At 50.8% G+C, this 23927-nt stretch overlaps 11 protein-coding genes across 11 annotated transcripts; 7 read left to right on the top strand and 4 right to left on the bottom strand.

Moving 5' to 3' along the window:
• Nucleotides 1–295: 295 nt before the first annotated feature.
• On the top strand, nt 296–1143 carry CABS01_06335 (uncharacterized protein; the record flags this gene model as incomplete). Its single annotated transcript, XM_060539701.1, has 2 exons — nt 296–731; nt 824–1143. The coding sequence occupies 2 exons, from the start codon at nt 296–298 to the stop codon at nt 1141–1143; spliced, it is 756 nt and encodes a 251-aa protein (XP_060404238.1).
• Nucleotides 1144–2587: 1444 nt separating this feature from the next.
• On the top strand, nt 2588–2961 carry CABS01_06334 (uncharacterized protein; the record flags this gene model as incomplete). Its single annotated transcript, XM_060539700.1, has 3 exons — nt 2588–2755; nt 2826–2891; nt 2953–2961. 3 exons carry the CDS (start codon nt 2588–2590, stop codon nt 2959–2961), a joined length of 243 nt encoding a protein of 80 aa, XP_060404237.1.
• Nucleotides 2962–4597: 1636 nt separating this feature from the next.
• CABS01_06333 (ketoreductase) lies at nt 4598–4927 on the top strand (the record flags this gene model as incomplete). Its single annotated transcript, XM_060539699.1, has 2 exons — nt 4598–4736; nt 4794–4927. The coding sequence occupies 2 exons, from the start codon at nt 4598–4600 to the stop codon at nt 4925–4927; spliced, it is 273 nt and encodes a 90-aa protein (XP_060404236.1).
• Nucleotides 4928–7333: 2406 nt separating this feature from the next.
• Nucleotides 7334–7936, top strand: CABS01_06332 (uncharacterized protein; the record flags this gene model as incomplete). Its single annotated transcript, XM_060539698.1, has 2 exons — nt 7334–7434; nt 7489–7936. The coding sequence occupies 2 exons, from the start codon at nt 7334–7336 to the stop codon at nt 7934–7936; spliced, it is 549 nt and encodes a 182-aa protein (XP_060404235.1).
• A 716-nt stretch (nt 7937–8652) lies between these two features.
• Nucleotides 8653–10020, bottom strand: CABS01_06331 (oxidoreductase; the record flags this gene model as incomplete). The annotated part of the gene is made up of 1 exon (XM_060539697.1): nt 8653–10020. The coding sequence occupies one exon, from the start codon at nt 10018–10020 to the stop codon at nt 8653–8655; it is 1368 nt and encodes a 455-aa protein (XP_060404234.1).
• A 592-nt stretch (nt 10021–10612) lies between these two features.
• On the top strand, nt 10613–11479 carry CABS01_06330 (fructose-bisphosphate aldolase; the record flags this gene model as incomplete). The annotated part of the gene is made up of 1 exon (XM_060539696.1): nt 10613–11479. The coding sequence occupies one exon, from the start codon at nt 10613–10615 to the stop codon at nt 11477–11479; it is 867 nt and encodes a 288-aa protein (XP_060404233.1).
• Nucleotides 11480–11700: 221 nt separating this feature from the next.
• CABS01_06329 (uncharacterized protein) lies at nt 11701–13044 on the bottom strand (the record flags this gene model as incomplete). Its single annotated transcript, XM_060539695.1, has 2 exons — nt 11701–12945; nt 13018–13044. 2 exons carry the CDS (start codon nt 13042–13044, stop codon nt 11701–11703), a joined length of 1272 nt encoding a protein of 423 aa, XP_060404232.1.
• An 894-nt stretch (nt 13045–13938) lies between these two features.
• Nucleotides 13939–17376, top strand: CABS01_06328 (uncharacterized protein; the record flags this gene model as incomplete). The annotated part of the gene is made up of 2 exons (XM_060539694.1): nt 13939–15738; nt 16609–17376. The coding sequence occupies 2 exons, from the start codon at nt 13939–13941 to the stop codon at nt 17374–17376; spliced, it is 2568 nt and encodes an 855-aa protein (XP_060404231.1).
• A 1387-nt stretch (nt 17377–18763) lies between these two features.
• Nucleotides 18764–19130, top strand: CABS01_06327 (uncharacterized protein; the record flags this gene model as incomplete). The annotated part of the gene is made up of 2 exons (XM_060539693.1): nt 18764–18847; nt 18927–19130. 2 exons carry the CDS (start codon nt 18764–18766, stop codon nt 19128–19130), a joined length of 288 nt encoding a protein of 95 aa, XP_060404230.1.
• A 427-nt stretch (nt 19131–19557) lies between these two features.
• CABS01_06326 (uncharacterized protein) lies at nt 19558–20016 on the bottom strand (the record flags this gene model as incomplete). The annotated part of the gene is made up of 1 exon (XM_060539692.1): nt 19558–20016. One exon carries the CDS (start codon nt 20014–20016, stop codon nt 19558–19560), a length of 459 nt encoding a protein of 152 aa, XP_060404229.1.
• Nucleotides 20017–21057: 1041 nt separating this feature from the next.
• CABS01_06325 (uncharacterized protein) lies at nt 21058–21492 on the bottom strand (the record flags this gene model as incomplete). The annotated part of the gene is made up of 1 exon (XM_060539691.1): nt 21058–21492. One exon carries the CDS (start codon nt 21490–21492, stop codon nt 21058–21060), a length of 435 nt encoding a protein of 144 aa, XP_060404228.1.
• Nucleotides 21493–23927: the final 2435 nt, after the last annotated feature.

The raw sequence follows: 23927 nt of genomic DNA, 5'->3' as shown, positions 1-23927 counted from the left end.
GGTCCGTCTAGAGTCTGGAAGACTCCTCCGGCTGTGCGGATATTCGGCCGGTGAGTCACCCGGTATGCTCCACAACCCGGTTCCGGACCAATCTGCACTCGAAACGGCAGGAGCGGCCAACCGTAAAGTGATTGGCGCGATAATACTCCGCGACACTAAGCATTTTGGTCGTGCGTGAGCCTCACGCCTTACATAAAGCCCCAACTTCAGCACGCGTTAAAAGCCCCGAGAGTCCTCAACAAGAAACTCCCAGATTGCGTCTTGTTCGATCAGGGACTGTGCCGCGCTTATCTCGATGACACCAGAAACTTCAATGCACGTCCGGCCAGCGACCACGATAGACGCAGATGCCATCGCTGCCGTACATTATGCAGCCCTAGAGCAATTTCACGACTTCTATGGAGCTTTCTTCGAGCGTCATCCGAGGGAAATCCTCCCACTTTCAACGCGACTCGCTTTGAAGAATCCCAAAAACCACTTCCTGGTTGTTGTCGCATCCGACACAGATGCCGTCGTGGGTTTCATTAGATACCACGTCGTCGATGCGATGCAGCCGCCTGCTGCAACCACAGTGGAGAAGCCCACGGAAAGTGCGGATACCGAACCTACCGTGCCGTCCATTTTCGCAATTAAACCTCACATGAAAGATCTGTGGGAGCGCTTCGGCCACCCAAGGGAGGAAGAGATGGATGAATGTTACGAAAAGGCAGTAGATGGACGGAAACATAATTGTAGGCACTACGGAATGAGCACCGGCCAGGGCATGATCCGGCCGCCAACTTGTTGTTGACGAGAGTGATGAGAGTGCTGACATCGGTGCCAGATGTGAAGAACATAATGGTTGACCCTCATCATCAAAGAAAGGGCATTGGAGCAAAGTTGCTCCAGTCAGTCATCGACATCAGTGATGCTGAGAAGATTCCGACTTTCCTTGTTGCTTCGGCTGAAGGATATGGACTGTACAAGAAGTTGGGGTTTGAGGACCTTGGAACCTGGACCATCGATAACGACTACTGGTCCAAGGAGATTGCCCGACATGAGGACGAGCTTGGAATCATGGGCAATGAGGGCTTGGCGCAAACGTATCGGGGGAAACATGAGGTTGAGAAGTACATGATGAGATGGATCATTCAGAAGCAATGATCCGGTAGCCCTCTCCGCCACCTTCATAAGGTTGGAACGCGAACCAAGTACAGATTGGCGCTAATCTGAGTATCTGAGACTGGCAAGCGAATAATACTGTCTCGCCTAAAAATGTGATACAATTGGTAGTATGGTCCTGGCAATCTTTGCCCAGGATTGTGAAAGATGCACAGCCTTATCTACCACCGGACTTTCCGTCGATGAGAAGGACTGTGTTCTGCTGATTTTTCACCTTTAAAGGTACTTAGTCTTGCCTCTAAATAAGCTTGCATTCCCTTCGCTAGGTGAGTTGTGCTGCTGGTATAGTTGTGGCTGTAGGCGGTCTCCCTCTTCTGCTTGGTGCAGACATGGATGCTTGCGAGAACGACCTCTGAGCTCTAGATGGCAGGTGATGGCTTCCAGTATCGAGTAACAGCCTGTGACCCAAACCTAATCCGTCTCGCTATTTCCATCATTACGTTGGAGTCACTTGATGTCCCGTGAGTCGTGAAATAAACGAATACATGAAAGTGGTCCTTGCGGGCTTTCTAACTCAATGGCCGAACTGGACTTCCACACTCCGGCGATAGTAGGGTTAGTAAACCACGGCTCAAGAGGCTAAGGGTATAGTATCATGGTGTAATTAACAGAAAATACAGATCTGCGGAGCGATAATATGTCAGAATGAGGAGACCTTCGTAATCCAAATCCGAGTTGGAGCCGGTAGCGACGGCCTTTTGCAGGAATCCGAGACCGAAGCTTCCAAATCCACCATGAGTAGTGTATTCCACACGTTGCGACTCGTACGCAGCGATTTTCTCCCCTGTTTCACTTGTCGACACTTTCGTTGTGAATATAGGCACTGTAAATATATTATTACAAGAATTACAGAGCCCGAACAACTTAACTTTATTCACTTAGATGAAGGGCCAGGCTTAGCGACACGGGTTCGCCCCGCGATCATTTCCACGATTCGACCTATTTCCAGGATTAGCCCTCTTGGTCGGGATGAACTCGCCGTCTTGCGGCCACACTTACTAAAAAGCAAAAGGCGGGGAAAGTACGCGCTGAAGACCTCTCACACGCCTAGGCTTAGCCAAACCATCGCAAAAACATGGGAGGCCCATCGCTCTAGCCCCACCAGTGCGATTCATGACTCCCGGAATACCCCTACCGCCTCGACTAAAAGCGGTAGTGAGAAGGAGCTATCCGTACGGAGTACTGCGTACATCATTCAGTATGCTTCCCCCGTGAAACTAGGGACATGAGGCTCATAATTTATACTTTGCGATCCTCGTGATGACTTAAATTGCTACTCCTCTTGGCATTCCGAGGTCGCCTCGGGCTTTTCAACTAACATCCAAGTACACATATTTAAGAGGATACTTACTCCCATTGAAGGGCCTCTTTCACTCCAGCCCACTATCAGAAACCATTGGATTACATCACGGTCATTATCGCAACCATGCAGTTCCTCAACACAGTCCTCGTCTTTGCCTCGTTGGCAGTTGCTGCTCCCGCCGTGGATGTGGCCGCCGCCCCTATTGAGGCGAGAGCGGCTCCTAGCCCGTGCTACTCGAACCAGAAGTTGACCTGGAACACGGGCCAAATCCCCGGTAGCGGTGGATGGATTGTACGCAAGGCTTCCAGTCCCCTACAGAAGCTACTATGCAGGCCCTATACTAATGACTCCGTTATTGCAGTGCTACGAAACCCCCTCAGGCCCTTGCACTAAGTACTCGTGGAAGACTGACCTTCCCTACTACAGCGTAAGAACAATTTCGTCTTTGTGACTTACCATAACGGCCGCTAACTTTGGACGCTTCTTAGTGCACCTAAGCTGATTGCCCACTAATACCCTCTATGGCGAAATGGGCGGTCAACCCGGGATCCCCTGATCGCATCTTGAGTTTGTAAATACTAGATACCAAATGGTGCTCAGGTTCCACTCCAAGTTGTCACGCCGCGTTCACTATCCTGTACAAATATTTTCAGGGGAGCCACGATGGATGGCGTGGAGATGCCCTCGCCGTGTAGCGTTATACAAGCGATATATTCACCTATTATCCTACGGTGCAAACCTTCTCACCGACATATTTAGCCATTAGAAACACCTGAGAAGTACAAGAGCATTATCATCGGAGCTCCTTTTTCGCTACCTTAGTTGATGAGCTTCGACGAGTACATGTATTTCTTTATTGCGTTGAGCCCTGAAACATCCCAGTAGCAAGCTTACGAACTGATCTTTGTCTGTTGCTGAAAAGATCCACAGCGCGCCGCAATCTTCGGGGGCAGTTGGATGTAGGAGGGTAACAAGTATCGCTGCGTCGCACATCGCACGAGACAGACTGCGCTGGATCAGGCCTGGGCACGATGACGGTACCGGAAGTCCTAGATAATGCTGTATAGACCGAGCACTTCTGTCGACTTCTAGGATTACTTTTAAAGTGAACTTCTCTTAGCTACCATGGGACATCTGCGGACGATGTTTGTGTCGACTCCGTACATATCGGGGTTTTCTGGACAATCGCGCGACGTGGAAAGGATAAATTCCAGCTGCATCTTGCTCCTAGAATGATGAAGCAATATTTCTGCTCATGTCGAACCTTCATCATGGCAACCCCACGAGGCAAATTTCCAGTCCCTAAAAGTGTCCAGCAAGAGATAAGCTTGATACATGATACATAAAATAAAACGTTTAGCTCAATGCATAGTATTGGTAGAGACGACAGAAGAATATCAGGATTGTAAATAGCTGGGGGATGGCAAGATCTTCATTATGGCCGCCGCAATCCGACCCAACAGCCAAGAGATTTGTCCACCTTACTGTTGCAGACGCTAACGTACTTTAGATCGTGAAGATGGCGGATGTCTTTGTACGATGGCAGTAATTCGAAACAGGCCCGAGCAACCGAAGCAGCCAGTAAAGGTAGGCTAGAGTGCGGATAGCTCCGTCCCTGTCCTCATTCTGGACACCTTGTCCGGGCTTGCCCCTCCAAGACTGGGCCCATGATCCGGATGTAAAGACTTTCGCCGTCGCTGCAACCCGGTAGTCAGTGATAACCACCATGGAGATAATCAAATCCGCGTTTCTCCTCAGATATCGATCCTGAGTCTACTGTACTGGATGTACAGCCCGCACATCTGCCCCTAACGAGATGCCGCAGCAAGCAAAACATTGGCAGAGGAGGCGGCATGGAACTTTCAGAGTGAAGAGTTTCCGAGCTTCACGCTGTCCGTCATTTTGCCACATCTTGTTTTCGGTCCGGTGCTGCAGCGTCTGAACAATTTGGACTCCCTTAGCGAGTCAAACCAGTTCATAGGAAGCTTTTTCAACGGATCGATGAACAACGAAATACCCGCTGCCGAGGTCTAGCTTCCCATATTACCCTAACTCACCAAGAAGTATGCTCATGTCTACTGATATCCCGTTTTTGCCGACGTCCGTGATATAGCTTTGGCCCACGTACGGGCCATGGAAGAGCCCGAGGCCGGGAACAAACGCTTCTTCGTCGCCAACGACCACTTTTCGAACCGTGATATCATCGGCATAATTCGCAAAAGATCTGCCAAATACCGCGTCAGTCTGCCATCGAAACATTTGCCAGGTGGTGGTAAGTGCTATGAGAACACAGGCTCCGTGATAATGACAACTACTGACAACAGCATAGAATTGCCAGAAGACGTGTTTTCTATCAACACCCAACGTTCGGTGAACATCTTAGGAATGGAATGTAGGACTTTGGAGGACTGTATTGCCGACACTGTCGAATCTTTCGCGGCGGTAGAGTCGCGAGACACCTAGGCAAGGACTGAAGAGCACAAGCACACGTGGGGGAAACTGTACGAGCTCGACACAGGAAGCTGGGAGACCGGCCATAAACTTTCAGGGTTATGGTTCACTTGATGATTGGAATTTTAGATTACCAGTAATTATACTTCGAAAATTTGGGCCGCTATCATGTCTAAGCTTAATCAACCACAACGTTCAAGCTGTTTCCGACAACACCAAAACGTAGAAGGTGAAACAATATATTTCCATCGCTCATTCGAAAGGGAAACCCATGTTAAGCACAAGAAATCTCAACAACCCACGAAAGCCGTTCGACAAGGTACGTCATGGATTTGAATCAGTAGAAGGCACGCAGATCCCCAGTAAAGACCGTAGGTTATGCCAACGGCTTTGCTGATGATATAATACCGAACCCGAAAGTAAAGCAATCAGTTCCGAACTTAAGCTCACCGGCCGCTTCTGTCATATGCTCAGTCTATCAGATGATCCATGCATCATGTACTCTTTGACTGCAGCACACGCGAAGCGGATTCCTCCGAAGCCACTCTTCTAGAACTCAATCAAAAATGATGAAAACATCAACATCGCGTGATGTTTCAATCCGGGCAACGTGGATTGATTGCAGCGTCGCTCGTGCATTTCTTAAAAAGAGCCTCTGGCTGTTTTCTGCCTCCACGTTGCAAGCAATCCTGATTCATTCGTGTTCTCGGGCCGAACCGTGCAGATGGACATACACTCAAGTCGGGGGATTAAACGGGGATGAATTGCAAACACACATAGCGTCATGCACACATGGCTCGATTTACAGACCATTGAAAATCTTGCATAGTGTTCCTGTGATCCCATTCGCTCTTATCCAGATCATCTCGTGTGGCGAAACTTGAGCGCATGCGGCTATGTCTGTGAGCTATCAGTGGGCATCGTCCACCTATTCGGCTTCCTGCCGACTTTCAGGACACCAAAAGTTCAGAATTGTGATGATTTTAAATCTTAGTTAAGATTTCTATGGCTAGTACTTTACTTGAGTCGTCCCGAGAAGGCCTCTTAAAGGCATTTGTCCGGTACTATGACGCTCGGGACATCCTCAGTCAGAACGATGGACAGACACACTTTCCCAATGAAAGAGGCAGCCTCCCTACAACCTGGCAACAAAGAAGTAACGTACGGGCTAGACGCAAATGTACAATTACCAACTCCAATGGTAATGCTTCCACCTCGGTCGATACTCTGCCCTTAGTCATCTGGATGCTAGGGTTTGGTGGACGGCCTGTAGGAACTGAGATAAAATCAAGATGTCGCGAAAAAGGTTTTCAAGTCCCTCAGTCGCAAGCTCTTTGATCATCAATTGAAATTCCCCAAAATGAAAGAGTCAAACCGTGCGGTCAAGTCGGGAAGCCTTCCCCGATGACTTGGCTCAGGAGATGGCTTTAATGGTGGCTTGGACACCACGGCGCTCCCGAACATTTCGGAAGAGACCGTTGCCGCTGGAAAATCCCATTTAAATTTGCAAACTTTGATCTGAACACAACGTAAGCCAACTCATTTTCAACGGCGGCAGCACGCAAGGTACCGGTCGAGATTAATTAGCGGGAAGACTGTGCACGTCTTGACGGAAGTTGGTCTGCAAGATGGATTTAAGATGCATAGAACTATGCATGGAAGCTCATGTAGGGCGGCTCCAACGTGAGCTTACGACGTCACTCGGGCTCTCGCGGGGACATGTACATCAACTCATGATGGGGATCGAAAGCTCCCTGTGCGGCGTGCTCGTATTCGCCGAAGAATTGTTGCAATATTTCGGATAAGAGAAGCTTTTCACACCGCGCGGACGAGCGGCGAGCACACCTTTGATAGAAAACCGGTCTGTCAAGTGACTTTGAGACTGGACGAACGGCTTTTAGTTCCCAAATGTCTGTGGTCGTAGAACCCAGAGCCGTGGCCCCAGCGTCCACAGTCTCGCAAAGAGGTGGTGAACTGTCACGCTATGGGCTGCCTATGAACACTGGTCTTCGAGGAGAATTGCCCAGCTCAGCAACGGCCCTCACGGAGAAGCCGGGTCCAAGTGACCGTGAGCCTTGGAACTTTGTCGAGTTCGCGAACCATTACACGGAGGCTCCGTGGGGCGGCCGGTGCTCTCTGATTGAGTTCCTCAGCCAGTTGGACCGCCGACAACCTTTGAGAGGCGTGTTGAGACGACTGATTCTGTCGTCAGTGCCGTTGCTGTTCCCTTGTGGCCGCCACAAAGTCGTAATTTGTATGCTATCTCGTCGTGAAGTATCTTGGAAGGATTTCTATAAGATCTAGACGACCTTCCACCTCAAGTCGGTCCTTTTTCCTCATCATCCAACACACTTCACACTCCAGCCTCTCTTGAACAACCATCCTCAGCTTCTCACTTCGACTGCGAGATACTTCAAGATGAAGATCCTCAACGCCCTTCTCACGTTGTCGGCCCTGGCGGTCAGCATCGACGCCCTTCCAGTCTCGGTAACTAAAGACGAGGATGCCCAGACTTTCCAGTAAGTCTATCACTCCAGCACCCCTTCTGTATTCTTTTACTAACATTAAGCTAGTGACATGTCTCTGCATGAAACCAGCATCATAGCCCGCCAGGCCCAGCCTCCTCAGCCTCCTCCATCGGCCTTGATTCCCGACGCAACACCTGAAGACGACATGGATGAATTCGAAGAAGTGGAGGAAGTCGACGATGTCACGAATCCAGGAAAGGTCGAAGCCGAGGGCAAGAAAAAGAAGAAGAAGAAGAAGAAGGGCAAGAAGAAGGGCAAGAAGGAGAAGAAGCCCGAGAAGCCGGACGCCATCCCGGCTGATGGAGCTCAACCGCCGGCTGCTGGCGCTCAACCTGCGCCCGCAGCCGGTGCCCAGCCTATTCCCGCAGCCGGTGCCGCTCCGGCCGCTGCCCCGGCCAAGGCACCAGCTCCCGGAGCACCTGCAGCCGCTGCTCCCCCACCCGCCCCAGCGCCGGCGGCTCCTCGCTCGGTTGCCAAGGCATTCAAGGCCTAGTCGCATTTCATTCTTGACAAGATTGAGTTAGTTGGAGTTTGGAGAACTGGTGCTAGACTGGAGAACATGGGTGCCGATAGTTGCTGGGTTCAACATTAGGGCTTTTTGGTAGAGGTGTCGGGCGGTTTTCTTCTCTAGTCATGTCATACTGTTTGATACAGGATTGTCGTTTAATAATTATACAAAAGTTCCTTCTCTCAAAGCTCACCTTGCCTAAGGTACTTTAGTCAACTACCAGCGGCCATATAAATCTACTAGTGTATGTGAACTTTGTAGTGGAACGATCACCTCAAGCGCATGGTCACCGAACATGTGAGGACTTCTCTCAAGGCTTTGAAACTCGAGGGCAAAGTTCTGCTTCGATAAAGACTTGTTGCAAATTTCAAACCTGGCTAGTGACAACAGGCCCAAAGTGCAAGTTATTTTCAAAGTTATTTTGTAGGAATCCGGAAATAACTGATTTACAATTGAACTAGTGCAGCTGTTTGATGATCGCGCTCAGTAAAATCAAAACTTGCCAAAGTCAAACGGTGTGTTGGCAATGTTGCTCTCCAGCTCTGAGATGACTCGTGTATAAGACGGAAATGCGGATAACACTTTTCCGCGTGGAACCAGTGGCTCTATCTCGTTGCATCAACCACCGAACGCTGACGTCCAAAACATGCCCCAAGATACTGAAATGGTGCCAAGATGTGGGCCATCTACGTAATCCCTCATTATGCCGCGGGGTTACCTCTTGCGGTCCAACCACTAACGACGGATCCAAGTGCCAAACCAGGCGCCTTTGGCCCGGCAGTCAGCAAAACACTGCGGATCAAGTTGAGAGCCTGCGTTCCGAGGAATAGCGGTAGCTTCAGTCTTTGTGCCTCATCGACCGCCTCCTGGAGATCGCTTGATATTGTCTGAAGCAGACTTTCGTTGCCGGAGGCAGCCCAATCGTGTGTAGACCTACCGGCCGCGATGGCATCCACAATGCGCCGGCCCTCGCCGGAAAGCATTGTGCTACCGCCGGCAGCGTTAATGCAGAGCTCAAAGACCTGCTCCAAATGCAAACCAACAAAGCGTGCGAAAGCAATTGCCTCGGCTGCCGCGCAAAGATGAATGCCACGGAGAAGGTTGACGACGAGGCTTAGCTTGCCTTCTTCGGACGTGACGGTAGGCTTGACCGGTCCAACCTTTCCCGCTCCTTCGATGTATAGTCGAATGAGACTGGCATCGTCGTCCGGGCCGTAGCCTTTACCGAGGGCGGCGAAATAGGCCTGCTCCGCCGTAGAGGTCATCGGAGTGGGGAATACGGCCCGACGCGCCTCTGAAGTAATGATGCTAGTGTCTTTGAGAATGATCGTGACCGCACTGGCAAGAGGTCCGAATTGAGCGTCCAGCATGCGTGGTAGCCGGTTCTCAAACATCCAGCTCCAACCCTCTGACTTGATGATCTTTTCGCCAGTACTTGAGAGATCCAAGCCAAGATGCGTTGCAAAGCCCAACGCTTCGCTCGACGAGAGGATTTGGTTGGCTGCGAGTACCTGATGGCACATCTTCATATTGCTTCCAGCGCCGATGCCGCCCTTGACGATATAAAGCTTCTCGGGATCCGACATAGCCTGCAATAGGTGAAGGCCCCTTCGGATAGCCTCCTCTTCTGCGCCGGCCATGATCGATAGAGTACCGGCCGCAGCTCTGGCAGCACCTCCGGACACCGGGCAATCCACCAGAGCGATGTCACCTCGATTTCTTGCAACCAGCTCTTTCTGAAGACCTTGCACGTAAGCGCATGGAACTGTCGAGCACAGCAGCACCACTGCTCCTTGTTGAAGGGCCGATAGGGCCGGAGCGTCACCTTCAAACAAGACGCCTTGCGCCTGTTCCGCTGTGGCAACCATGACAACACAGAACTCCTTGCCCGTGACAGCTTCGGCTGGACTTGTCGCTGTGAGGCCGCCTGCTGCCTTGAACTTGTTCAGAGTCGGTCCATAAACATCGAATCCTGTGACTGGATATCCAAGGCGGACAAGATTAGTCGCCATTCCAAACCCCATCGCCCCAAGACCAATGAAGGCCGTGGGCTGCTTGCTTGGGTCCATTGTGTCTTCGACGGAGGGTAATGTGTTGCGTGTATGTGTTTTAGAATGTCTAAGAGTAGAGTCGAGACCAGTTCGAGGAGCCAAGGATGCTGATGGGGGTACCGGATCTTGCAATCCGTGACCGGAGACGTGGGCCCCAAAGATTAAGTACTAGTAGGAAGAGCAGACAGATGAGTGACCACGAATGAAGGATGGCCTCGGATCCAGGTAACCCGTTGATTCGGTAGAAGTCGGTAGCTCGGGGTGACAACGGCCTTTTCCCGAACCGAGTACTGCTCCGATTTCACTCCGTAACCACGGCTCGCGCGGAAAATCGGCCCATTTCCGCCCCAATCCCAGAATCCCCCGCAATCCACATCACACATCGACAACAGTTGCGAATCTAGCTTCTCTGAGTGCTTCATCGTTGAAACTTCAACATAAGGCCGTTTCTCTACCCCCGTTATAGTGGTTGTCAACATCCTCAAGTACCTTGCCGAAGTTGAATTAAAGGACTCAACAAAGTTCGCCGATCCGACACCACTATTACCAATATAACTCACTGAACACTATCAAGCTACCCCGAGTCTCGCAAGTAACTCCAGTCTTCAAGATGGTTCGACCTCCTCTCGCCGAAAACCGAACGATGAAAATTGTGAATGCTGCAAATGAAGGCGGCTATGCAGTTGCGGGGTTCTGTTGCTACAACCTCGAAGCTGTGGTGGCATCCGTCAGAGCAGCAGAGGCGACCTCTTCGCCCGCAGTCGTGCAGCTCTTTCCGTGGGCAATGGAGTACGCAGGTAGTGCCCTTGTCAAAGCCGCAGCAGAACTCTGCCACAGTGCCTCAGTCCCCGTATCACTGCATCTCGATCACTGTCAGACACCAGAGCTGGTTCGCCGTGCTGCGGACATCCCCGACGGCTTTGACAGTATCATGGTCGACATGAGCCACTACGAGAAGGAAGAGAACCTGGCTCTTACTCGAGAGCTGGTTGATTACTGCCACCAACGCGGTATCGCGACGGAGGCAGAGCCTGGGCGAATCGAGGGCGGCGAAGACGGTGTGGCTGAGACGATAGATCTTGAAGGTGTTCTCACTACACCAGAGCAAGCTGAAGAGTTTGTTGCGACTGGGATTGAGATGCTGGCACCCGCTTTCGGCAACGTTCATGGCGAATATGGTCCGCGAGGGATCAAGCTGGAGTATGACCGGCTCGAAAATACCAACAAGGCTGTCGGAGATCGGGTTAGGCTCATCCTTCACGGGGCGGATCCATTTACGGAGGAGATTTACAATCGCTGCATCAAAGCTGGAGTGACAAAGATCAACATCAACAAGGGAATCAATAATCACTATGTTCCGACACAAGAAACAGCAAGAGGTCGCCCGATTACGGCGACGATTGAAGCTGGTACAAAGGAAATGCAGAAGGCGTGCGAAACTTACATGCATTGGTTTGGCTCGGCAGGAAAAGCATGAAGAAGTTATCGGACTACCTCCCTCGGAGATATCAACATGATGTGTTCTCTCTCATCGTATTATGAGGGTAATGCCATTCTAAGGGCTTTATTCAACATGATAGTATTCAAACAACATATTTGCGACCAAAAGTAAGTCAAAACTTATTACAGTGACATGAGGTATCCATACAACCCATCATAACGAACTCAAACACGCAATTGATGTCTCCAATTTCTGCATCAAAACTGTTCCTCTTCGACATCATAAGCTAGAGGCTTCTGTCCGAAGCCCATCTTGTCGATACCTGTGGTCTTCGAGACCCACAGTCCCCCCGAGATAGCCAACTCCATAGCTCGAAGACGCCAAGGTGCAGTTGACTTGCGCAAGGATCCATTCGACTCCGCCTTGTCCAGCATCGCCTCCGTCCTCACCTTTCGTTTCTTCTCATATACCTGTATCGCGTCTTCTAAGCTATCAGTGTTACTCTTCAACATCTTTGAGAACAAGAAGACGTCTTCTAAAGCCATGGAAACACCCTGGCTGGCGTGCGGTGGCATCGCATGCGCAGCGTCACCAAGAACCATGCAACGGCCCCTGGACCACGGTCTTCCCCGCGGCATCTTGTAGATCGGATAAAACTGGACAGCGTTCGTGGTGTTGATGATCTCGTGCACCATGTCCATCCAGTCAGACTTTTGACTTCCCAAGAGATCGAGAAGGGTAGCTTTGAATGTGTCTGCCGCTTCCTTTCCGCGCTCCTCCCATCCGTCACGGACATTGCCAAAAGCCGGAAGAGCAACCTCGCGGGAGAAAAACCAGTAGAGCAGATCGCGGGTTGGTGTCGTGGGGGCAATCACGAAAAGTCCGTCAGAGGTGAGCGTCGCGCTCATGGTATCGATAGACGTGGCTCTGGGGCACACCTCGTCTGGTCGCACGAGAGCGAACATGTTTGCAAAGCCGGAGTACTCGGGCACGGAGCCGGGATCGATGTAGAGTTTCCGCACGGCGGAGTGGATCCCGTCGCAGCCGAGGAGAAAGTCGGCCGTATCTGCCGTCCCGTCGACGAACCGCGCGGTCACGGTGTGGCCTTGGTCTTCGATTTTCTCCACGGCTTTGCCGTAATGTATTTGGATGTCTGCTTGCTTGGCGGCGCCTAGCAGGACGTCCATTAAGTCGGTTCGTTGGATGCGCAAGTATCCGAAGCCGGTTTGCTGCTCACTCCAGGATGATAGATCCATCTCACCCATAACGCAGCCTTTCAGAGCGTATAAGACGAGCTTCGGCGTCAATGCACCTCGAGCTGCAACGTCATTGTACAGTCCAAGGCGATCGAGTAGTCGTAGACCGTTGGAAGGAATGCCAATTGCTCCGCCGAGTGTTGTTGGCTGGCGGCGGATCTCGTAGACTACCGGCGTGATTCCATTGGCCTTTTTCAGCTGGAGCGCAGCAAGTATGCCTGCTGGGCCACCGCCGATGATGATGATCTATGCATGTTGTTGTCAGAAAATACTCCAACGGATCGGGCTGTAAAAACACGAAGATCATCAAGTAGTTACCTTTCTGATTTCCTTTACTGCAGTCATGTTGTTTATGGCTGGTAAGTTTGTGTTGCTTGGAATAGTTGCTTCTGACATTCGTCTGATGCGAGTGGTCAAGTTGCCTTTATCCCTTCCTTGGCACGCATGATGGTTCTTGTCGGCCTTTTCACAACAAGTCCAACGCCTTCCGCAGATTCGCAAGTACACCAAATCATGCGATTGTAGATCGTTGAAGGAAACCTAATGCCGAAACCCGGGAACCAAATTGCCACCGTCCTGCCCTGTTGCCGTGTTGCACGGGACGGGTCTATATCATAGCTTCACACCGTCGGGCTTTCGCCGATCCCAAAAACTCCGATTCGGATTCCTACCTTCGGCGTTCGGACGGCCGATGTCAAGCTTTCCCAGTCAAAATCAAGTGTATGTTATGAATCTCTTTCCCCTTGATATCTGACACTGAGCTGACTTTTGAGGCCTTGCTTCCGTGACTTCCATGTTAAGGCAAGTGATTCTTGGACCTTTTGGTGCAGTAAACCAGCTATTCTGGTGGTAAGTTGCCTGCCGAGGATATACAACCATGCACGTCTTCCGTCCCCGCCCAAAATGCCCGAGGGAAATTTCAGAAAATTAGAGTCAAATGAAATGCCTATCCCAACTTCGATGGTGCTAGTCATAGCCTGCGTCAATTGTCGTGGTCATCTGGTGATGTTAGGCATCCTGGACTAAGTCTGCCTGAGGTGGCATGGGCGTTGGATCGCAGGGGCAAGCGATGCTAAGACTTAACTGTCCACTCACAGCGAAGGAAAGGCTGCAGCTTACAGTCCCCCCATCCCCGCCAGATCATTTCGTGCACGAAGCTGACACCTGCTGCATTTCCTACCTCTACATGAATCTGGCAGCCAAATTTTGCCGAGTGAAACTCCCGTTTGGACCGTCAAGATGTCGGCCAACGATACGCAGTTTTTCAAACAATCCTTGAGGTCTGAATACTGGATCAACTTCAATGTCGACAAGAAGTTCAGTCTTGCCGGAGTTGATGAACCCGAGCTCGATAGTGAGGACAAGGAACTGGTCCGGACATGGGCATCTACCAAGGGTGCAACCAAGACAGCCCCAGGCCAAACTCAATCTTCGTCCCTGTACCGTCCCATACTCGATCCTTTCGAGATTCGCGTGCTCGAGATCTTGCCAGGCACCGGCGATGACAGATTACGTGGCCGCCTTCGTCACTGCTCACTCGAACTCAAGGCAAGGTTTGCTCTCGCTGTCGATGGATCCGCCACGCCGATAGTGTACACGGCGCTCAGCTACACATGGGGCCCGAACGTGTTCGATGAGGCAATCGAGTGCGAAGGTCACGTCAAGAATATCACAAAGTTTCTCGCGGTTGCTTTGAGGGCTTTCCGTCAAGATGACCGCTCAGTTGTGATGTGGATAGACCAGATCTGCATCAACCAAGACGACAACGAAGAGAAGGCACAGCAGATACCCTTGATGTCGAGGATCTATCAGAATGCTATGAACACCGTCATTTGGTTGGGTGAATCAACTTCGAATTCTGCTTCCGCCATTAAGTTGCTGGAAGACGTTAGGTTGCTCTTGCAGTTTACGGAGAAGACTTTTGGGCCGGACGAATTCGAGGGGCTTAATCTCCCCTCAGAAAGTTCGGAGGTTTGGAAAGCCCTGTGGGACTTTCTCTCGCGCCCGTGGTTCACGCGACTTTGGATCATTCAGGAAGTCATCCTCTCCTTTGACTCTTGGGTCGTATGCCGCAATCATATGGCTACGTGGGACGTCTTGTCATTGGCCTGTCTGCATCTCTGGACCTGTGGCATCTCGAGATGGCTAGGGGAGAAGTTCAATTCTGGGAGCCGCGCACTTGACCATCAGAGGGATCTTTGTGAGTCGGTACAGCACCTCAGCAGCATGAAGTCAAGCTACCACAGTACGGCCATGCCGCTGTTCGACCTATTGGTAGAGTCCAGAGAAGCCAAGTGTTACGACAATCGGGACAAGGTGTATGGTCTACTTGGTGTCTGTCAAGATCAGGACAGGTCTGCGATTAGACCAAGCTACGCAGACGAATTTCCCGTAACTCATCTCTATCGCGACATAGCGATACGTCACCTGGATAACAACAAAGGCAGCTTGAGACTCGGCGTGGTCCTTACCTGCGTAGACCATGAGTCTATCGATCTGCCATCGTGGGTACCAGACTGGAGAAACCCCCGTCGAACACACTCATTGGGACACTCTACTACCACAACAACACCGTACATGGCATGCGGTCATCTTACGATCGAAATCGGCAGAGTTCATCCACCTTTGGAACGCAAAAATAAGGACGAACTGCGACTGCATGGTGTTTCGGTTGACGCCATCGCAAAAGTCAGTACCGTATTTACGAATCCAGAGCTGAGTCTCGAAGATCCAATCACTGCCAACGGAGACTTGAAAGACATGTGCTCCTTTGTCGCAGAGCTACAAGAATATCCAGGCAACGAAACCGTCTTCTCTGCCTTCTGGCAGACACTAGTCGCCGGAAAAGATGCTACCGAAATGGCGAAGGCGCCGATAGCCTATGAGGAGATTATCTCCCTTCTCCTCGACGCATCCACGGGGCTGTCCCCGTCGCTTCCAGGGCAGACGTACTCTGCACGACAAAGTCGGCCGGCAGGCAAGGGGAAGCTAGAGCTAGCTAATCTCAAGACACGCACAGCAGGAAAAACGTTTCAGGATGTAAGGACCTCAATGATGCATGCTATGCGGAATCGCAGGCTGTGCTTCACTGCTAAGGGTTACTTGGGGCTAGTGTCGGAGACAAGCAAGGTGGGGGACGAAATTCACATTTTGGATGGGTGCCATATTCCATACCTTCTGAGGAAAGTTGAGGGCAGGAGGCATCGACTAGTTGGAGAGTGTTACGTGCATGGGATTATGAGAGGAGAGGCTGTTCAGGATGGCCAGAGCATGGATGAGATAGTCTTGATGTGAAAATTCAATGATGATGTTGTCTGAGCTTCCTTCGTCACGATGATTGTAGACCTAGACTAGCTTATGCGCAGCAGCTGCTGCCAAAACTTGTATGCAGACAGTGGCAAGCTCGTAGGGATTGATTAAGCTTTGGTTGGCCTCGATGGTTGAGCATGGCTTGGTTGCTGTTTCTCCCGCTGAAACTCAAAGCACCTTGCTCCTTCCCTTAGTATCCTTCCTGGTCATTCTGGTTCATGACATTACGTCTTTCCATCATTACAGGGCAGGAGTGAAGCAAGAGTCAAGTTATCATCAGTTGGGCTTGGAAAGGGAAGAACGTAGTTGGAAAATAGTTCTCAAGTTGGAAAGAAGCCACACGTTGAACAGCGTTTTGCTTACATCCTTGACTGCATGCGATTGCCAACCTCATCTCGTCAAACCACCTCCACCACTCCCAACATCTTTGGAACAGCTCTTTCAGCTATCCTAACGGCAAAACACAGACTCAATTCGAATCGTCAAGTCGCGCAAAAAACATCGTGTTAAATATGGCTGAGTCAAGAGAGGTTTGAACATCCCCAACTTTCGAAGCTCGGAGTCGCAGACATCTTGGAAGAGGTGCTAACATGCCGGCAGGAACAGGAGAATCCCATTATCCTCCCTTCGATCGAGTTCTCCTCTCCGGCTGTTAAGGTTGAGAGCTCTCCTCACGTTGTTCCCCTGTCTTCTTCTCCCCACAATCCTCCGGCCGAGGCTTCTGCAATCGACAACGCGCCATCTGAGGCCTCTCCAGTCTTTGATCAATTGGCACAGGCTTCTTCAGTCATTGCGCCTCCGGTTCATTTCCATCATCCAGGCATCCCCCCAGTCCGGGCTTTTGCTCCTCTGGACCAGAATCCTCCCCTCATAAACGCAGTGGACCGGACCCCTTCCGCTGTCAATCCTCGCCCCGTCATCGAAGCACGGGCGTTGAATCCTCCTGCCGTGTTACCGCCGCTTCCTACGCGTCGTGGTAACGCACCTCCAACTCAACCCGGCCCTTCTATTCCTCAGATAGCCGATCCCTCTCACGTGGGCAACCCGCCTCCCCCCAATCCCGGTCCAAGGGGCCGTTACAGCTTTCAAGGCCTGACGGACATCTGCCAGGGAATGGAGGCAGAGATCTTGTCAAATGCCCTTGGCAACACGAAGGCCAGAGGCGACGAAGGAAGCTTCAAGACCCCGTTGGAATACGCGGTCATTCGCCGAATCAAGACCACCATGATGGTGAATCGACATACCGCAGTCGCTGAACAGGCTCGTATTGAGGACGACTTCAGAAAACTTTCAGGTCAAGAACAGAGCAGGCCGATTATGAAGATGAGTGGGTCGCTCAATGACATGATGAGGGGCTTTGACCGTTAGATACAGGGTATCGATGCTCTTATTGCAAAGATTGATGCATGGTTGGAGGAGTATCACAGAGATTATGGTGCTGCTCCGGCGGGATCCAACAGTGCCCCTAGGCCGCCTGGCCCTGGGCCATCTGCCCCAGCTGCCTGAGTATGAGAAAGAGAGATTTATCAGACACGGTTCACGTTACAGGATGGAGTTTGGCTTGAGCGATAGCATGACTTATTTGGGATAGAGGTAAGAACAACGTCCACAGAGACGCAGTAGGCTTCAAGAAGTTCGTAGGTGGGTATTAGGACATAACAAATGAAATTTGTTTGACTCCGTTCAACAGCCGTCGCGATGCTTCGCAATATCTGTCCCTTGAGGAATGACCATGGTGATGGAAGGAAATGCTCCTGCCAACACGTATTCTCTTCGGGAGGGATCAAAGCAAGGCGGAAGGTGTCAGTGGGGCCGCCTCCGTGGTGCCTGCCCCAGCGCTCTTGCTCAAGGGACTCCTCGCATCTCTTGACACCATCTACCTTACCTTTGTTTCATTCTTGAGCAGCAGAACTATCTCAGCACCTTGCTTACCAACTCATTTCGTGGCCATGCTGAGTAATCATGGAAGCCGGGAGGAATCGAAGGAGAGCCTGGAACGGGGGACGGGAGGTCCGAGGAGAGGTGCTGAAGCCTGGGCCGGCCTCCTACCTTCCACGTTCTCCGAGCGTCTCGGGCCAACGTGGATCACGTAAGGTAGCCCTGCCGCGAGTAAGGAGACCGACGGGAGCGTGGCGTCGCGACCAAAGACGTATGTGCCTGTTCCATCAAATGCTCCGAATGTGGAAACTTTGCTTCCCGTCCTGCTTGTTTCCTCGCTAAGGTATGTACCTAACTAACGTAAGTTGCTCTTGAGGCTCGCAGGGCATTGTTGAGACCTGCCAATGATGATCTACCTATTAGTCAATTTCTCTTAACTTCAAGTTACTCCTACATTGCCTTGCGCCAAAATGTAGGTGATTTTGACGACAACATTCGACTCTGCTATCTAATCCGGGTATTCTTCATGACGTACGGCCGAAATGGTGATTCATTCTTTTGCTACATCAGTACCCGTACAATAGTTCGGAGCAGCGGTGGCTGTTTTTGCGGTGGTCTTGCGTTTCGGGGCAGGAAGGGAATCATGTGATGTGGCTGTCAATGAATGACGTCGATGTGTATCTTGACGTCATCTCTTGGGTGTCGCTCGACTATAGTCAATCCCCAACTAGTCCAATCCCACTGCTTCAAAGATCAATGCATACAAGAAAGACTTCATCTGCTTTTATCTACATACTCGACTTGATTGTACTGTCCATTTAGTTTCTCAAATTTTCCCCATAACTCAAAAGGAAAGAAACAAACGTATTTCCACACAATGTCTTCCCAAAACACCAACACCAACACCCAACAACCCGGCCTCATCGCCGGCCATGCCGAGTACATCAAAGGCGCCGCTGAGGTAAGTTCACAGACGTGCAACGCATTAAATTTCTTCTGCAACGACTAGGCGAGTAGGAGTACTTACAGAATGGAATCAGGCCGCAATTGGCAGCGTTACGGGCTCGCACGCCTGGACCTCGTCTGGAGAGCAAGATAAGGCGCACGCCGCGTCGACGATGAAGGCTGCTGGCGAGCAACGCGATGCATCAACACAGGGATACGGCAAGGCGGAGGAGATTGCTGGCAAGGCGTTTGGGTGTGAGGGGATGAAGACGGAGGGTGCTGCAAGTAAGAAGGAGTAGGGCTCATTGCATAAGGTACCATGATGTTGTATTACGATTGGGCTTGTACGAGTAAGATTCGATATTTGGATTACGAAAGCAATGTAAAAAGCACATTCAACAGTACTGCGAGTCTGCAACGACTTTGGATTCCATTTACTACCTGTGTCTTTTAGGTGTATGTAAGGTCCCCCAAAAGTCTAGGCCTCGAACCTGCTGAATCATACCATTTGCTCCCTCCGCCTTATAACTCTTCCCTATGGCTGGAAAGTTTCTCAAGACGTTAATGATGCTCAGTCACAGAAAAGGCCAGTATCCATTGGGCTTTCTGCAAGAATCGTAACGGTTGTTGTTTCTCTTTGCCACCTGCATCTTATTTATGACTGTTGGATTCCCCAATGGCGTTCGATGATGGAGAAGAAAGTCTTAATCAAACTTTCCACAAGAATTACGACAAAGTTGCGTCCCTATCTACAACGTCAAATGCCTTCCTTGCATGCACCAACCGTTGAAGTTCCGACAGCTTCTTTCTCTTGCGGTAAGTCTTGGAATATTCAACAACGATGTCAAGCACGGAGTTGACCATGGACATTCCACGAATTGCGTGGATCTCAATGGGCGGAATAAACTTCACTGCATCCTTCAAATCGCTCTCGTCCATGATCTTGCCAAAGTTCTCGGGGACCTTGACACACAGGTCAAAGATGGCAAAGTGATTGATCCGCGCCACGGGGACAGGCCCCTTGAATTCTGCCAAGACCATCTCTTTGGCCATATGAATCACCGTCGTGAGCAGCTGCGGCTGCAATGAGCTCTTCTTGACAATCTTCTCTTCCTGGGCTTTGGTTGTTGGGGCACTTTGCCCGTTGATGCGGGCTAAGGCTTTCATGAGAAATCTTTTCGCCATCTCGCGTAATTGCCGTTAGCTTGAAGTGGCAACAAGGATACAAGGCCCAAAGCCTGGCGAGTGTTTCCGATCCTCGTGAGAAGCTTGTCAACCATTCAGACCAGTAACAAGCCATACTTAATATCGAGAAGTAGCCGCAGTGAAGATCAACACTCAAAACATGCTCTTAAGTCTTAGCAAGTTGTCAGATTGGAAGTCCAATTCGACCGCGGCGTACGGCCGACTGCGCAGGGGCCAATTAGGGGCCCTATTTACGATTATCGTAGCCAGCCCAACCTACGGTTGGAACCTCCTTTTTACACCTACGCAGAAATTCATATAGTTCAATTGATCTCTTCGTCAACCCACGGTTCGAACCAATTACCCTGTAATAGGGATACCAACACAAGTACATGGAACATACTTGTCTTCGGATGACTTCTTATGTATGCTTAATAGCTTCACTTACATTCGGTTCCTTCTCAATATGTCCTTACGAGAATCTGTTATCAATAGAGGCTTGGTTTATAATATTTCCCCAATTTGTCTTTCGCCTGAGGTTGTTGAACTAAACCCGCCACTGGCCACCTCTGAAGAACCGGATACCTTCAACCACCCACCGCAAGGGCCGAAGATAATCTCTTAAGGGATTTTGACTTGAAGGAACTACATGCAGAGTCACGCGTTTGTCCATGGATATTTACATTTTGAATAGATTAAGTGGTGACGGGCCACGCTTAGTAAAAGCTGATTTGGCGCCAATGTTCGAGTCGGGCGTGACGGGATAGCAGCCGAAGGCAGCATCTCAAGATCAATTTGATCCGGAGATAATAGGACGAAATTTGTAACTTTATGTGAATCATACTATTTCAAGATTTTCATTATGCCTACGGTCCTAGTCTGCCTGTAAGGACTGGCTCTAGTAGGAAATCCTCCAAGCCACCATGTTTAATCGACTGCCCCATGAATAGAAACCAATTCGCTCTCTGAAACTCCTAATTAATCCTCAACGCCACCACCTAGCAAAATGCCTGGGTTTTTCCAAAATTCCCGTAGCGCCAATTACCACCCGCCATTCTGCTTGCGACGAATCTCCTGGTCAAGCTGATCCTTCATATTCTGGCGTCTCTGGATCTCGTCATCGAGACGGTCCTTCATGCGCTCCCTGTTGCGAATCTCCTGGTCGAGTCTGTTCTTCTCGGAGTAGTCGCAGTTACCGCCGCCATTACCAGAGCTGAAGCCACCGCCAGAGTTGAAACCACCGCCAGAGTTGAAGCCACCACCGTTGTTTCCGTTCTTGTATGCTCCGCCGTTTCCGAATGATCCGCCGTTGCCATATGTGGCAGCAGTGTTCACATTTTTGGCAGCTTCAGCTCGGGTCTCGATGGAAGCGACGGAATCGACTTCAATGTCTGGGACGTTGCGACCACTCAACAGTGGTGTTGCGATAACGCTGGAGATGAGGGTGGCGATGAAGAGGTTCTTGATGGCAACCATTTTCTTGGAGTTATAACAAGGCAAGTGCTCGAGGCGAAGTGTAGGAGGATTTGATTAGTTACGGAGATGTTTCTAGGTGAGGTGGTCTTGAGTGAGATGAGCTTGTTCGATGAGGCTGCTGATCAGAAATTATCGATGAAAGTGGAAATACACTCTCCTTATGTACCTCTTCTGTTCTTAGAGTCAAAACTACTGATGCCGAGACCGACACATCAAAATCTCCCCGTTTAGTCTTTTGACTAGGCAGAGTACGTTCGACGCTATCATGCACATCGAGTGGCCTTGGCCGACAAGCTTCGGCATGGTGAGGTAGGTGACACCATCACAATTCGGCCGCATGCCATCGGCGGTAACCATTTTTCTCCACTTGTTGCGACGAGGGCGACCACGAAAGTTTCCATCTCCAGTATGCCTTGAGGGAACTGGGCGTTGGGCAGGCCGACGGCACGCTCGGGTACATACAACATCACGCCTCGCTCGGACCGTTGTCGTTCGTGAGTTGCCATTGTGCCAGTAGCAAGTTCGGATGAAGCCCTTGGAGTTGCTCATGGCTAGCCAGAAAGCGAAAGCCCGTGGGCGAGGGGTTAAGCTTTTTTTCTCCGGGCACAGCCAGATTATAGACCAACACGGTTAGGTATGGGGTGACGACTGCAACATGGAGGCTCGCGACTCAGGCAGGATGCCGGTCGACGACCGTGCATGACTCCCGCCGACAGATGGAAACGAAACTGGATAAGGCTTGGCAGGTAGGGCTGGCACATACCAACGGGCTGCGCGCAGCACACGTTCTCTAGGGGGGGAGACAGGATGGGGTTAGAGCAAACGAGGCGGAAACTTCGGCGTAGTGGGCGAAACGTTGATTCCCTTCGCTCGGAGCACCTAGTAGTCGTACGCGGCAAGTGGCCGACATTTCTAGAAACGCCACGCTAGTCTCCACAGGGTCTCTTTTGCCGACATAACTTGCATAGCCCAGAGCTTAACGGGTGATCGTCAGCGGTCTAGAAGAGGTCGATGCGTGACATGTTGGTTGGCGGGCATCCCACGCGGTCTCCGGTTCGATCGTAACTTTCCGTGGATAGTTAACGATAGCGAGGGCCTGCCGACGATCCCGACGGGGTGGTAGAGACGGGAAGCCGTCGATCATCGAAGTGCGCTTCCGCCTTGGAACCCAATGGGCGATCCCCCAACCGATTGCCGACGCGACCACGCTTTGCTACACGATGACTTCGGCGTTTGATCTGCCCTGTCGGCGGGTAGCACTGAGGTGCTGCCGAATGTGCTCTAATTGTATGCTTATTTCATAGTAAAGCTCGGAACCACACGCTATTCGCTGTCGGTTCACGAGTCCGAGATTCACCTTGCCCACTTACTTAGTACGCTGTTCAGGCGTGCTCGTTCGATTTTCTCCATAACTCATAACATAACACTTAGAACCATGCCTATGTTTTGTTCAGCAGGCGTCACCCTCAGCTTGTCCTTGAGAAAAGAGTCGACCTGCCAGATCGAGCTCAGAGTTCTGCCAGATATGCGTCTCATGCTTTGCTGTCATTTGACTCCTGTAAAGCAAGGCAGAGTTCCAGCTTCCACGTACGCGTCGCCGATGCCATGAAGGAGTCTGATTTGTTACCCCCCTGTCAATCTATTAGCCTCGTCCAATGCCAGTGCCCCAATCATTTTAAACACTTCTTAGCTCCTCGTTTGAGTCCTTGAAATCCCCGTAGTCCCCGCCTGTAACCCCGCCACTTAGACCACGCCCGCTTGGTGTCAGTTAAGCTTTTTTGTGTCTGGGATCAAGGGTCGTGAATTTGTCAACGCAACATGCCCGGCTAGGCGGTCGGCCGAGACTTACTATTTGCCCGGACCAAGAATTATCTTGTAGTAGTCGCCAATCGTCATGGGGATGCAGCTAAACATTCATTGTCAGTTCGACCAATTCTTGTACCACCTCAAGATTGTGCGGCAAATCCATCCACGCTTTTCAAGTTCTGCTAACTTTTCCTAAGCATTTTTTGTTTTTTTAAGCTGCAGTCGTCTGCCACAGCTGGCCGACCAAGTGCTTACCGCCATTGCCAGGCAGGCAGCAAACTTATCTTGCCAAACGATCATACTTATCTGAATACACCCCTTTCGAAGCTTGCCAGGTTATGAATCTCCCGCTTTGGACATAGTTTTCCATATTTAATTCAAGAAATCGGTGAAAGGTAGATCTCATCTGGTCAGAATCTCTGCGGAACATCGATCTCCGGTTTCTTGATGAAGAGTATCTGAAACTTCGACAGCCTTCAGAAGAACTATTCTGATTCCACACATTGGCACACTGGACTACACTGGGCGATCGAACTTGGCTAGATGTAGCTTTTATGTGGCGATTGCCGAATTGGACAGAGCTGGGTGTGGCTTGAGCGATAGTTTGGCTTAACTAGTTGGCTATCATG

Source organism: Colletotrichum abscissum, assembly GCF_030869225.1.
Source record: "Colletotrichum abscissum strain IMI 504890 chromosome Unknown Scaffold_13.1, whole genome shotgun sequence".
NCBI classification, from domain to species: domain Eukaryota; kingdom Fungi; phylum Ascomycota; class Sordariomycetes; order Glomerellales; family Glomerellaceae; genus Colletotrichum; species Colletotrichum abscissum.
The sequence above is the reverse complement of the archived record's forward strand: the minus strand, read 5'-3'. Positions and strand labels throughout refer to the sequence as shown.